Consider the following 14,685-nt stretch of genomic DNA (forward strand, 5'->3'; position numbering starts at 1 on the left):
GCCCTTCTTAGATAAGTTACAGACACGGGGATATTTCACACTTAAATGTTACAGCATGCATTTCCTGAGAATAAGGGTCTTCTCCTATGTAACCACAATACAATTATTATCCCTAAAATTCTTGATGCCCAGTCCATAACCTACATCATTAAACTAAAATCTTTGTAAAGAAACCCTAGACGAAAAAAAAAAAAAAAAAAAAAAGAAAAAAGAAACCCTAGACATCAGTATTTTTTAAAGCTTCCAGGTGATTTCAATGTACAATGAAAGTGAAGAACCACTGTCTACATACAGATTAAATCCAAGTTAAACATTTTCAAGAAAGAAAACATTGTTTTTTCTTTTTCTTTTATTTTCTTTAAATATTTTTATTTATTTATTTGCGAGAGAGAGAGTGAGAACACAAGCAGAGGATGGGGGAAAGGGCAGAGAGAAAGGGAGAAGCAGAGTCCTTGCTCAGCAAGGAGCTGGACAACATGGGACTTGATCCTTGGACTCCAGGATCATGACCTGAGCCAAAGGCAGATGCTTAACTGACTGAGCCACCTAAGCACCCCTGCTTTTGCTTTTTAATATGTATAAGAATGTGCTAGTCTTTAACGTTTAGCGGATCTAAATGATAGATTTTAGGTTAGAATGTCATAATAACTTACATTTCCTTAAAATTTTTCTTAGCATGTTTGATATAATTTAAAAAATATCTAATATAAATGTTTTTAATCTTCATTTCAATTTCTCCTATATGATAATTTAAAATACATAAAACATGTATCATTATAGGAATCCCAAATATACTTATCTGTAAAGTTAAATGGCATTAAACAGAAAATATTTACACATTTGTATGTTTTTAAATAAATGTTTAATAAATCAGATATGAAATTTAGCATGTGAAACATAAAACTTCTTCATAACCTATCCTGTAATCAAATTTCACATTTATAAAAGTTCCAGCAAGCAAAAGCCAAGATCCAAATGGAATACATGCTAAAACAAACAATAAATAAATAAAATACATGTTAATATTTTACGAATGTTCTTTCGTGTGTTAAAACTCTTGATGTTTCTTACAATAAAATATTATCCCTAAGTAAAAAAAAAATAATCTTGACTAATTTCAAATTATTCCTACATTTTATTGTAGCGTTAGTGTTAGTGTTAAGATTAGCACTGACCCAAAAGGTATTTCCAAAGTTCTTCACTACCTGTTAATTACTTTTGCTTTTGGCTTTTACCTATGACGGTGTTGTGGGATATCCAAACAGGGAGAGAAGGCATTAAGCATTAAGAAATAGCCATTAGATATTTATGTCTGCTCTTTAGTGTCAAAGCAAGTGATGTATAAACTGATTATTTGTAAGAAATGAATCAACCAGTTCACAGTGAGATAAATATTTTTTATTGGAATAGAAGTCATAAGACCTACAGTCTAGGTAGGCTATGAGAAGCTAGCCACTTTCTCTCTCTGGCCCCAAGGTTTCTCCTCTGTTAAGGGAAGGGTTTAGCAATGTTACAGATTCCCAGACTTCCCCAGTTCATGGTATTTTTAGTGTGTTAATAACTTTTTCACAATAACACAGGGTAAAAGAAATACTTCACAATTCCATTTATCAAGTAGTTAAGTCTAAAGTTATTAGTTGGTATTTAAAAAAAATAATGCACCTTGCATTTTTAAAAATATTTATGTCGTTCTTAAAGAGATGTACACATCTATTGGGCACTTTACAAATTCTCAAAGCTTGGAATTGGATTGGAAACCACTACCCTCATTTTCTATTTCATAGTCAATTTCTCATGGTCCTTGTGTTTTATAACTACAACTTACAGGGATGCCTGGGTGGCTCAGTGGTTGAGCGTCTGCCTTTGTCTCAGGCCGGGATCCCGGGGTCCTGGAATCGAGTCCCACGTCAGGTTCCCCACAGGGAGCCTGCTTCTCCCTCCACCTATGTCTCTCCCTCTCTGTGTGTGTCTTTAATGAATAAATAAATCCTTTTTAAAAAATTACTACAACTTACAAAAACCCAGCATCACAAAGATATGATGTCATCAAAAGGAAGAAGTACAATTTCATGTTGAAGTTCTGAACTACATGGAGCTAGTGGTTTGCATGGTGTTCAACTGATGTCATTGTGTTGGCTAAATGAAATGAATGAATACATGTACTGTGACAGAATAGGGTTAGTGTTCAATTTAGTTATTTTCCTTTATTCTAAAACAGCTGCTATCTTTAGCAGCATTCCTAAAACTTAATTCTTTTTTTTCTCATAATACTTAGCAGGAAATAGGAACCAATAGACCTATAGCTGCATCTGAAACATCAGAGAGTAATCTCACATAATTTAAATAAAAGCCTAACATTGCTTTGGATAAAGGAGTAAAATATTCACAAACTCTTTTAGGCTAATTATTTGTTATAAGAAAGAAATTATATTGTTACATAAAAATTGATCACAGGAAATTTTAAAATCTGACTGATAGCCGCAAACTACACTTTGAGAACCATATTCAACAGCAGACATATTAGAAGTAGAAAGTGATAGCTTCCAGAAAATGGCAACTCTTTTTTTTTAATGGAATTAGAAGTATAATGGAATTATTTTTTTAATGGAATGTAGTATAATGGAATTATACTACAAAGACTAATTTCATTGACATACTAAGCAAAAATTGTCAAGTGCATGGTGTTACTATTAAAGTGGAAATTCTGAAAAGTGTATTAGTCTTATGATCTATTATACAAAGATCGATTACTAAAAGAAGACTGTAATATAGTATAGCATCATAGGATTTCTGGATAATGAAAATAGTCCTGAAGTCAAGCAGAAGATTAGGGTATGGAAGTAGGACAAAATAAGATAATGATTATATCAAGTCACTAGCAACTTTAAAAAGGGTGGACATTTTGTAATAACACCTAAAATAGGATTGGTTTATGTGACTTAGTACATTGCATTTATCTCATTTCTAAAAGGAGCTTTAAGCTACACAATCAATAAATTATATTTTGATATGCATTTCTCACTCCTGAAGTTCCTATGCTAGGAGGAAATTATTTGTACACTTTATACATTTTAGATAGAATGGCAATGATTAAGAATACAGAGATGAAGAAATAAAAGAGAAGGTAAGACATAGACAGCAAAGTCCTCTGCATGCGGATGTCACTTTTGGGAATTTGTTCCCTCTTTAGCCTTAAACTGAAAGCTAGCTGTCCCTGAGACTATCATCTCCCAAATGGTGCCTAATTATTTTCTCTCATCACACACCCAGGATATAGGGGTGATGTCTACCTAGTTCCCTGTTGCCATTTCCAAGATCACTTCTACTTCATTGATGTGTAAAATGGAAACAAAACCCATCAACCACAAAAAACACCTGGTTTCTTTGTAGGTCGTGCTAGAATATGTGCCTCATCACATCTCCCTCATCTTTCTGAACAAAAATCACCAGCCTACCAGGTCTCACCCACTGTTCTTCTTTCCCCCAGCTTCTGTGGGGTAGTGCACCTCAAACTTTATGTACACTTGAACTATCTGAGAGCTCTTGTTAAGGTCAGACTCTGGCTCAGCAAGGACACTCAGAGCATCTGCATTTCTTATAACTCCCTAACAAGCTGTGGACCACTATGAAAAATAAAGCACTAGAGGAGCTATTTCTACTATTACCTCATCTACTATGCTCCTAATTCCCCTGTTCTGCTGGGCCACTCATTCCTTTCTGTCTTTACTATTTTTAATATCTATTGTTCCTTATCTTTTTTACATAGTCAATATCCATTTCTCCTCTCTCTCTCAACTGCACAAGTTCATTCATTAAAATACACACACACATAAAATCCCAATCTAACCCTTTACTCTCCTTCTAGCTACCTTCCCAAGCCTCTCCCTTTTACAGCCAAACTTTAAAAAATTGTCTGTATTTATGTCATTTCTTTATTTCCAACCCAATTCATTATCCACCAACATAAGCTCAGTAAAGTCACCAATGAGTCCATGTTGAGAAGCCAACAGTTTCAGTTCTCATCTTATGTAAACCCATCAACAGCATTCAATACTGTGAACCACTCCCAACAGTTCTCCACTTTGTTCTCTATGACATAATGATCTGCATATTTTCCAGTTAACATTTTAGTGACTCTTTTTAAATTGTTGTTTTTTAAGTCCATCATCTTCTATTCGGCTATTAGATATTATATATTGAAATTGTTTGGGGCCCAGTCCTTCTTTTCTAGTATATATTTGTACCCTAAAATCTCCATGCTCTGTCAACTAAATGCAAATGACTTCTAAATTTATGTCTCTAGCTTATACAGCTTCTTTGAGTTACAAACTTGTGTACTCTTATTGCCTGATATCTTCCCTTAGATGTCTTAAGGGTAACTCAAACATAAGAGATCCATGCTAAATTAATGATTTCCCAGAAGTACTTGCCACATCACATAGCCAGGTACACAGTACAGAAAACTATTAAGTTGTTGACACATCCTCTTCCCTTGCTGTCATATATCCACTCTATCCTCCAAGAACTCCCACCTATCTATGGAATGTATTCAATTTTCTTCATCTCTACCATCACCTCTACCCTAGTATCAGTAATTGCCATCTCTGGGGTAGTCTACAGCAAATGGTTTCCCTAGGTGTATTACTCTAATCCTCCCTCTTTAATCTGTTCTACACTCTGCAGATATGATATTTTTTAAAGACAAATTTCACCATTGATGCTCCAAGCTTGTTTTTGTCCTTCATATCTGCCAGGCTCCTTCCCAATAAAGAGATGTTGCTTATACTGTTTCACTGGCTTGGAATGCTTCTCTCCTCTTTTCTCCTAGCTAATGCCATTTATCCTTCAGACCTTAACTGAGTTACTATTTTTTTTTGGGGGGGGGGAACCTATCTTTGCCTTAATGACCAGGTCAAATTTACCTAATAGATTACAGTATTACAATATTCCTTGACAACACGGTACGTTTCTGCTTTTATTCACCATTATCTCCCCAGTTCTAGCACAGTTCCTGACACATAGGTGTTACCCTTTACAAAATATCTCTTGATGAATTAATGTATGGAGAGGATGATACCAGTTTAAGAATCCCAAATAGTATGCCATTTGAGTTGGGTACTCTCCCTCTGTAATTATTGAAGAATAAGGTGGAGAGAAATAAATTCAGGATATTGCAAAGAACAAAATGTATTAGCATTTGCTGTAATAATTAAATAGAAGTGGAAGGGGACTTGAAGATGTTTCATACGGGACCTGGAGAATGGTAGAGTCGATGATAAAGCAGTTTCAGCTAAACTAAACAATAAGCTCCATTTATTGATGCACTGAATTTGAAGTTACAAGCTCACCAGTTGGAAAGGCTTGAAGGCCTATCAAAATGTAGGAATGTAGGATACGGTGAGAGATATCATCCAGACATCTTAGCCTGGATGCCCTTCTGTTCCCAGCAAGGAAACAGAACTTCTCTGTCTGTGTTCAATATCCTGGTTACCAGCACAGAAAGAGTCAGAAATCTTGGAGCCATTTGAGATCGAGGTCTTTTCATCCCCTGACCCCTCTCCATCATCATGTTTGTTCTTTCTTCTCTGTCCTACTGCCACTTTCCTGGACTTTCACCTGGACTATTTCAACAACTCTCTAATACTCCCCCTGCATGCAGGCTTGCCCTCCTGTAATCCAGTTTGCACTTTCCTCCCAGAGTGACTTTTCTGAGAACCGCAATGGCACTTTTCCTGCTGAATATCTTTTAAAGGCTTCCACTGCGGCAGCCCCGGTGGCGCAGCGGTTTAGCGCCGCCTGCGGCCCAGGGCATGATCCTGGAGTCCTGGGATCGAGTCCCACATCGGGCTCCCTGCATGGAGCCTGCTTCTCCCTCTGCCTATGTCTCTGCCTCTCTCTCTCTCTCTGCATCTCTATGAATAAATAAAGACTTAAAAAATATATTTTTTTAAAAAAAAGGCTTCCACTGACTACAGGATAAACTCTAGACTCTTCATCAAGGCTCTGTGATCTGATTCTAGAATTCCTGAACTTCACTTTCAGCTCCTCTCTCCAATCCTAACAGATTTATTATCTCCAAATGCTCCGTGATTTCCTTCTTCCTTGCTCCCTTTCCATCCCATGGACTATAAAATAACCAAGTTATTCTGACGATAAAATAACCAAGTTATTCTGGCTGGGGAAAAAGATATTGTATTGTCTAGCGTGGAGACAAAAAAAAAAAAAAAAAGGCCAAGCAAACTCTTAGGCTTCAAGTTCAACTCATACGGAGCCTCCGGAACGAAGCCTTCCCCTCTAGGAAAATATGCAGAGTCCCACTGGTTATCGGCCAGCTCGCTGTAATTCTTAGTCAAAGTTCGCTGAGTCACCCTCACAGAGGTGAAGTTACGCTCAGTACTTGGCAAGTCTGTCCTTGAGCTACTCTAGCTACAGAGTTCGGCTCCTACGTAATCAGTTGTCACACCTCTTTTCTGGACTGGAAAGGTTTCCACAGAATCCTCCCCTTGACCTCAAGAAGATGGCTACGGGGGTGGTGGTGGGGGGGGCGTCGTTGCGCCTTACGTCACCACGTACAAGGAGGGTGGGGCCCTCGAGGGACTGGGGTGGAGGGGCGGGGCCAAGCGGGACAGGGCGGGGCTACGGCAAGCTGGGCGGAGCCGGAGACGGGTCGGGGGCGCTGCTGCCGTGGAGCCGGTGTGCGCCGCGGCGAGAGGTAGCGCGGGGAGAGTCCGCTCGACGCCCGGTCCCGAGAACGTGGCCGGGACCACTGGCTCAGAGCGGGGGCAGCCGCGTAGCCGAGCGGAAGCTTGTGGCCCCGGACCGCGGCCGGAGTCCGCGTTCCGCAGGCGGGAAGCACCGGGATAGGGACAGGGGAAGCCCCAGGAGCAGCGCGGCGGCGCCTCCCTTCCCCAGGGGGCCGCGGCGACGGTCGCGGGGCGCGGCGCCGCAGCTCGCGACCCGGGCCAGGATTCCAAGCAGGCGGCCCAGGCTCCTCCCCCGGCCGGGCCGCCTCACCTGCGGACAGCGCCGCGCCGCCTCCGCCTCCGCCGATGTAGAAGGCACCTGCGCCTCTGGGCCCGCGGGTCTCCGCCCCTCGCCCCTCGCCCCTCGGCAGCGGACCCGCGCAGCGCACCTGGACGCGCGGGGCTTCCGGGGCCCGGCGCCTTCGCCACCGCCCGGGGGGACGCAGGTGGAGCGGGCGGCACTGCGTGGAGCCCGGCGCCGGCCGCGGCAGGCGCCCCGGTTCCTGCCCGCTCCCGCGGAGGAGCCGCCGCCCGCCGGGCACCATGAACAGCAGCGGCGCCCACATCACCTACGCCAGCCGCAAGCGGCGGAAGCCGGTGCAGAAAACGTGAGTGTCCGGCGCGCGTCCCCGGCCCGGGTGCGGGAGGCGGCCCCACCCCGCCCCCGATCTTCGCCGTCCAGAGCTCAGGCTCGTCCCCGACGCCGTCTCTGGAACCGAGACTTGGAGGCGGGTGGAGACACCCAGGCCTTTGGTTTTTCCGTTTTTAATCATTGCATTTTAAAAATTGCGCCCCCCACCCGCAATCCGTGGCGCGCGCACACCCTCTCGCACCCCCACCCATCTGCACCTCTGTTCTGTGTTTTTTTTTTTTTTTTTTTCTCTTTTTTTTTTCTGCTCCTAATTTGTTGACAGGTCTAGCCTGCCCTGTGGGGCTCGTGGATTAGTTAACATAAAACCGCCTTGAAATCCCCTTCCCCTTTTAATATCCTCATGGGTTAGGTTAAAGGACGGTTATTATCCTCATTCCTGGTAGGGCCAGATGTTTTAAAGAGCTGAACACGTGCCGTCTGCAAGAAAGGCTCTCAGTTCCTGTGAAGGTACTTTTTGGTCCTTGCAACCGGCTTTTTGGTGCGCTCTTATTTACTTATTTGGCAGTAATTTTGTAGCGCTCAACGTGATCATATCCGTAAAACACATAGAGGTGGTAGCAGAGACGAGTGAATGTCGTGGACAGGAGACAACGGAGGATTTGCATGTTCAGCCACCCCGTTGGGGGGAACTTTCTTACACTTTTGAGACGGTTTTAGGGTCTGGAAATTGAAAGATTTAGAGGTGGAATTATTGAAACAGACGTTTGCATTCTTAGTATCTTTCTCTAATTACCTCCCCCCCCCCCCCTTCAAAGTTTCATCAGTTCTAATAGTGATTAGAAACTTAGGTATTTTGTTTTGGTGAGGTATTTATTTGTGTGAGATGGTAAATAAAATAATGTTTCAAGAAAAAAAAATCTGTGCTTGACACAGATTGACTGCTGCGTGTTGGCTGTATTCATGTGTTTATTACTAATGATGATGTTTGAGTTACTTGACGTTTTTCAAATTTTCATAAACCATTTTAAGAACACAAACGTTTACTCAACGCAAGTCAGAAGTGTGCATTTTGCTTAAGACTTTAATTTAGGTCATTAATGCAGGTCAGAAAAATAAGTTTAAAATTTGTGTTTGGAGCCAGTAACTGGATTTTTCGTTATTTTCGTTATGTTTCATTATTCTGGAGTTTTAATTTCCTTTTAGAATTTCCGTTATTATAGTTCTTCGGATTTAGACTTGGCATTAACAGAGAATGTTAACCTCTAAATACACTGATTAAAATTTGGAAGTCTTATCCTGCAGTGTGGCTGACATTAGGCATAATGCCTAGTCAGCAGTTTTCTGTCTTGGCAGTTCTGTGATACATATTTTGTAGAGTGGCATCTTATATAAAAATGTATTTGCCTAACTTACCCTCATCCTTATTTAAAATTGAGAGGCATCCCAAATGCCTCTTCATGTATTTATTAATATCCTAATACACCTAATATAATATAAAATAGAGATATCATGGGTTTTATCTGTATGGTTAGAAAACTTGAACATATCCCTGATGAATTTTTAGGTTTTAGTCATTGTTGTAAGAAAGGCTGATTTAAAAAACAAAATCAAAAGCCTTAATACTGTATTCATTATAAAGTGTAGCAACTTTGGTTCTAATTAACATTTTATTAAAGATCTTCCCTTTAAACGTATTTTTTTTAATGTAAGATGTACCTTTCATTATTTCATCTTAGTGTTTTAATATACTTCTAAAACTTTTTAATATACTTGTATTTAATAATCTCATAATACAGTATAATTAAAGCATTTTCCACTTTCACCTTAGTCTTTGTTGAGCACCATGCCTTACTGCTAGTCATATAAATACCTTAAAATGTCACTACATTGCTCCCTAAGAAAAGCCTAGTACTGGCATTCACATACAGAATCATATAAAATCGATTATAAGTTATTTTTGCCTGAATGAAAAAAATGGTTTACTTTATAATGCAGTTAATCAAAGTTCATTTTAGGAATGTGGCTGTTAAACCCAATGTTAAATTTAAGTTGAATTTTTGGTTACTATTTCTTAGCTAATGAGGTCTAAAATATGACAGTGTTGTCAGAAAAATACATCTAGTCTGAGCTGAAAATGCTATTGAGATCTATTTAACTTTGATCCCTTAAGTGAGAGTCATTTTATTTTAAAGAAAAAATATGTTGTAATTATAGGATTGTTACTAAGACAGTCATTTTAATACACAATTCCACAGCATCTTGGAACCAAGTAGGTGATAACTTTAACCTGAAGCTCTTCCAGTCCATCTTCAATTGAATTTATTACACTCCCCCTAGTGGCAAGTCTAACATTGAAAATTACCTAATTGGTAGGATATACAACTTTAATGTGTTAAATTTAATCCCACTAAAGTATCTTGTACATAGTAGATGCTCAGTAAATGTTTCATTTATTTTTGGAGTAATTAGGATAGGAAATATAAAGATCCAAAACAACCTTGCACCAGACCTATGTTCCTAAAGGAGTTTTCAAAAGATACACTTAACAGTGGATTCTTTTGTAACTTTCCTTAAGGCGTTGCTCTATATGTAATAACCCTGCTTGGAAGACAAACAATTTTTTTTTTTTTGCTTACATTCTGTTTCTGTTTTCTTTGGAGATGAAAGTATTTTTCTTCATTTGCTTTGTTTTCTTATGAAGATAGGTGAGAAGCACACTATTGAATTAAACAATCTTTTTTTTTTTTCCTAGTGATAACTTTGTATATATTTTTATAGTTTTTAAAGTTTTATTACTACAGGGAAAATTTTATTGCTACTTCAATTTACTGTATTTCTAGAAAATAATTACTGATTGTTGGTAAATAATAGGTGTTGAATAAATGATATCTACACTTAAAAATGATTATCACCATAGTGATGGTCAAGATAGCCATCATGAAATGTCAGAACCAGTAATAACTTCTCAGTTTTAGATGATCCTGTTTCCTTTGTTAACATAGTAATATTGTTAACGAATATAAAAGCGGGCAGCCCAGGTGGCTTAGTGGTTTAGCGCCGCCTTCAGCCCGGAGGTGTGATCCTGGAGACTCGGGATCGAGTCCCACCTCAGGTTCCCTGCATGGAGCCTGCTTCTCCCTCTGCCTGTGTCTCTGCCTCTCTCTCTGCCTCTGTGTCTCTCATGAATAGATAAATAAAATCTTAAAAAAAAAAAAGAATATAAAAGCGTGCTCTTTCTTGCTATATTTGCTAAGTTGCTGTTCCATTTAAGCCTCATGAACCTCATTTATATAAATAGAATAAAATTATGTATTGCTTTGCTGAAAATGCTTTTTATAAATGTACTATAATACCATTCTAAATAGCTTTTGAAATAAAAGGATAGGTCTTTTCAATTATATAATTATTGCTTCGCCATCATTTTTCTTTCAGATGGTTTTACTTAGTTTGTACATAGTGACTCTAGAGACTTACATATTGAAACTATTAGATAAGTGAAAGTGTATAGTTATCAATATTTGTGAAAAATAAATGACAAAAATAAGAAAAAGTGAGAAATAAATTGAAATAACATTAGATCTAAACTAAGACATGAGGTCTAGTTTCCTTGCTTTTGTAGATCTGAGCAAGTGACTGACCAATAGAGCAGGACGGTCCATACCTACAATGCCAGTTTCACAACTGAAATGAACAAAACAAAAGCTTTTTATAAACTGTAAAGGTTGTTAACATATAAATGAAACAGAAACATAAATTCTATTCTTTAAATAATTCTAGCTCATATTATCACAGAACAATCAATTCTCCTGCAAGAGGCAGTGTATGATTATGTTCTCAGTTATGGTTAAAACTGAAATGGACTACTCCACTGACAAATAAACTTACATAGTATGTGCTTAGCATTGTATATAATTAGGATAATTACTTAGGAATAAATACCATGCAGATATCTAACAGTAGTAACTTTCTACTTCCATACTTCTTTTAAAATGTATTTTTTGTACAGTGGTTTAATTCTTAAAAAGCTGCTGTTTATTAGTATTTACTATGTTGCAGGTGTGCACAGTGTTTTATATACATCATATTTTATTTATATAATGATAGTATGAAAGGTATTATTATTTGTTTTATAGATGGGTGTCTGAGGTTCAGGTTCAGAATTGTCAGGTAGTACATGAAAAATCTTGAGTTTGAATATCATGTTTCAGATCTTATGGCTCCAGAGCTTATGTTATTATCAACTGTACTGCTCAGGTGGTAAGTGTAGTGATACATTCAGTCCACCAATATACTAGGGATTTCCTGAATATCCACTGTTTCTCCTTAAATAATTAGTGTTCTGAAATAAATGATTTACCATTTCCTAGACTTGTGAACTCCACACTTGCACTCACACTCTTTCCTCTTAGTCTTTTCCTACAATCCTCTTGATTTACTACCCACCTCCTGTCCTTTACAATATTGTTTTCAGTGGCTGACTAGTACTCCTTTATGTGAATATTCCATGATTTATTTAACTGCTTTTCTTTTGGGGGTACAATTCTCTTATTTCCAACCTTTTAGTACTTTACTATTTCAGAAAATAACCTTGAGATACGTGAGTTTCTATGCAAATTCTTAGTTATTAACTAAGGAAAGATTCCTATAAATGAAATTTGAAAGTTCAAAGGCATGTATGTATACTTTCAAGGTGGAGCCAGATATGCTCTGAAACATAATGTCAAATTACTCTACAAAAATTCAGTTCCTATTGGTAATGTGTGAGAGTGCCTGTGTCCTTGCATTTTTGCTTTAAAATGTGAATTGCCAATTTTGTAAGCAAAAAAGAGAGGTGGGGTAGGTAATCGAACATAAAGGTTGGGATTGTGAGTGTACATGTGTGTGTATGTATTTGAAGTTGTAGTACTAGTAGTAGTAATAGTGTGTCTGCAGATTTTTCTTCTTGAGATGTCCTTTACATGCTATTTTTCTTTGTCTTATATTTTTCAATTAATTTTTAGTTTGCTTTTTCCCTTTTATTGACAGAATTTTTTTTGGGGGGGGTGAAAAGTATTCCTATTAAATACATATTGCAGGGTTAAGAAAGTCCATAATATGTGTATAAATGCTATCTTCTTTTTAGCATACAGGTATGATCTGTTTTATTGTGATAGTTAAGGTTATTAGTGTTCTTTCATCTCTCCTTCACCCCCCTTTTTCACCCTCTCAGTATAACTATCACTACGTCAGTTTAAATACACTTATATGTTCCATTAGTTTTTAACAGTAAATATTGTTTGCTGCTGAGCCAAGTAATATGCTATGATTACATTTTCCTTCCCTTCCTCCTGTTCTGTTTATCATTTATTTTGTTTCTACCTATTTTTCATCTTCATATTATTATCTGGGTTTAACTCTCTCTTAGGTGTATTTGAGACAGGCTGTTTCTGTCTGTGGTTTTCCTTGTCTAGGATGACTTATTCAAAGAGAAGGGTCTTTGTAGATAGTTATGTTTTCTGCTGTCATGAAACTGGAGGTGACCTCCCTGACTTTTAAGACCTCATGTACATGTCACATCTTCATGAAACCTTCTCTCATTAGTCTACCTGCTTTTACTTTCCTGAACTCTTGGGCGTCACTTTTTTATGGCAACTGTATTATTGTAGGATACATTGTGTTTGATTTTGCCTTGTTATAATGCATCCCCTCCTGGTAGGAAAGATAAATTGTTTAAGGTTAGGTTAGTCTTTTGTCTTTGTAACAACCAGAGCATCCTAGTATCATGCACGTGGGTAGTTGAGCTTTATTTACTAACTTAACAATTGACCACTTAAAATTTTCATTTCGGTGATTTTGGTATCGTAGATATATTTTATGTGGGTCCCAAGAGAAATAATTTAAAAAAAAAAAGAAAAGAAGACAAAAGAAAAAAAAAGGTACATTGATATAAGAAGAGGTAAAGGGGAATATTTTTAATGAGTTTCTTCGGGATTTTGGAAGTAACCATGATTTCCAGGGCATATTTCATGTTCTGGTTTTCACTGGTAAAGTCCTAGAGACTGTAAACTGTTTGTATGTATTGCCTCTTCTTTTGTATAGCAAAAAAAAAAGGGAGAAGGAAGGACGTATTACTGTAGAGTAACATCAGGAGAGTGACTGAAGAATTCTGACTCATTAAAAGTGACTTCCAGTTAGATTCTCTGAAGTTTTTATAGATTTTTTTTCTCATCTAAGAAAGTAAAATATTCACCTGTATTCAGCCTGCCAATGAAATTTGACTCATTTGTGTTACAGATCAGTCTCTAACATTACATTAATCATATAATGTATGACTTTAAACATTTCAGCATTTACATTCAAAGATAAATAAGTACACACTGAAACCATGAGGTGGAAATGATGAATGAATGGCTTGAGTATAGTCACTATGGTACAGAGATTTATTGAAGAATATGTCAATTTCCTAGCTGTTGGCTAGAGTGAAGAGCCATTACCATGTCCCATGGAGAGAGGGGGATGCCCGAGGTCTGGAAAATATGAATGAGAGGACATTCAGGTATAGGGGCTAGAAGTAAAGATAAACAACTTATGAGTAAGTAGACTGAAGCGGTTGAGAGTAGATTAAATCACTGAGAGGAAAATGCTGATAGAGCAGACTCAGTACTGTGATAGGTAATCTTTGTTAGAAAATGCTGCTTTAATCTCACAGGATTACTGAAATTGTATCTTTGCATGTCATTTGAGGTTTTACGATAAATGTCATATAAAAACAAACATTTACAGTTAAGGTAATTTATGATTAAACTGGGTTAAAATTTTAATTTTGCTTTTAACAGTGGGCACAAGTGATGTGTCTAAGACATTCTACACTGGGATATGAAAAAAGCTTGAAAGATAGCACTTATACTGGCATTAGTTGTGCTGCTGGGCTTATTAACGACAGTACTTAGAGCATGCAGGGCTTCTAAAACAGAAGCACGGTATGCAGTCTGCTGGAGTGTTGATTTCACAATTCTGATTTGCAGGTTGGGGCAAGGTTTTTGAGGTAAGGCTTAAAAAATAATAAATTGCTCCTTGGCTTTATCAACATCAGTGGTCTCTCTGTTTCAGGAGATATCATAACTTCAGATCTCCCAAATGTAATCTTACAGGGATTTTGTTTGTATTTCAGATGTAGCTTTTCATTTAAATAGATGGTTGGCAGTATATTTTGGCATAGATTTAAAGGCTTTACAAAAGTAAAAGTACTAGCATAACCCAAGTTGAGTATAATTGATGTAAGTTTACTCTCTATATTTATTATGTGCATCTTTAAAATGTGTAAATAAAGGTGAAATATTTTCACAAAATAGTTCTGAGTATCTCTCACAA

At 37.8% G+C, this 14,685-nt stretch overlaps 1 protein-coding gene across 1 annotated transcript in view; it reads left to right on the forward strand.

Moving 5' to 3' along the window:
* The first annotated feature begins 7,194 nt into the window (after positions 1-7,194).
* Positions 7,195-14,685, forward strand: part of AHR (aryl hydrocarbon receptor) — a 49,793-nt gene continuing 42,302 nt past the window's right edge. The window contains exon 1 of the mRNA XM_038557017.1: positions 7,195-7,351. Coding sequence (XP_038412945.1) covers positions 7,287-7,351 — 65 coding nt within the window. The 5' untranslated portion in view covers positions 7,195-7,286. The remainder of the gene's footprint in view (positions 7,352-14,685) is intronic.

Source organism: Canis lupus, chromosome 14, assembly GCF_011100685.1.
Source record: "Canis lupus familiaris isolate Mischka breed German Shepherd chromosome 14, alternate assembly UU_Cfam_GSD_1.0, whole genome shotgun sequence".
NCBI classification, from domain to species: domain Eukaryota; kingdom Metazoa; phylum Chordata; class Mammalia; order Carnivora; family Canidae; genus Canis; species Canis lupus.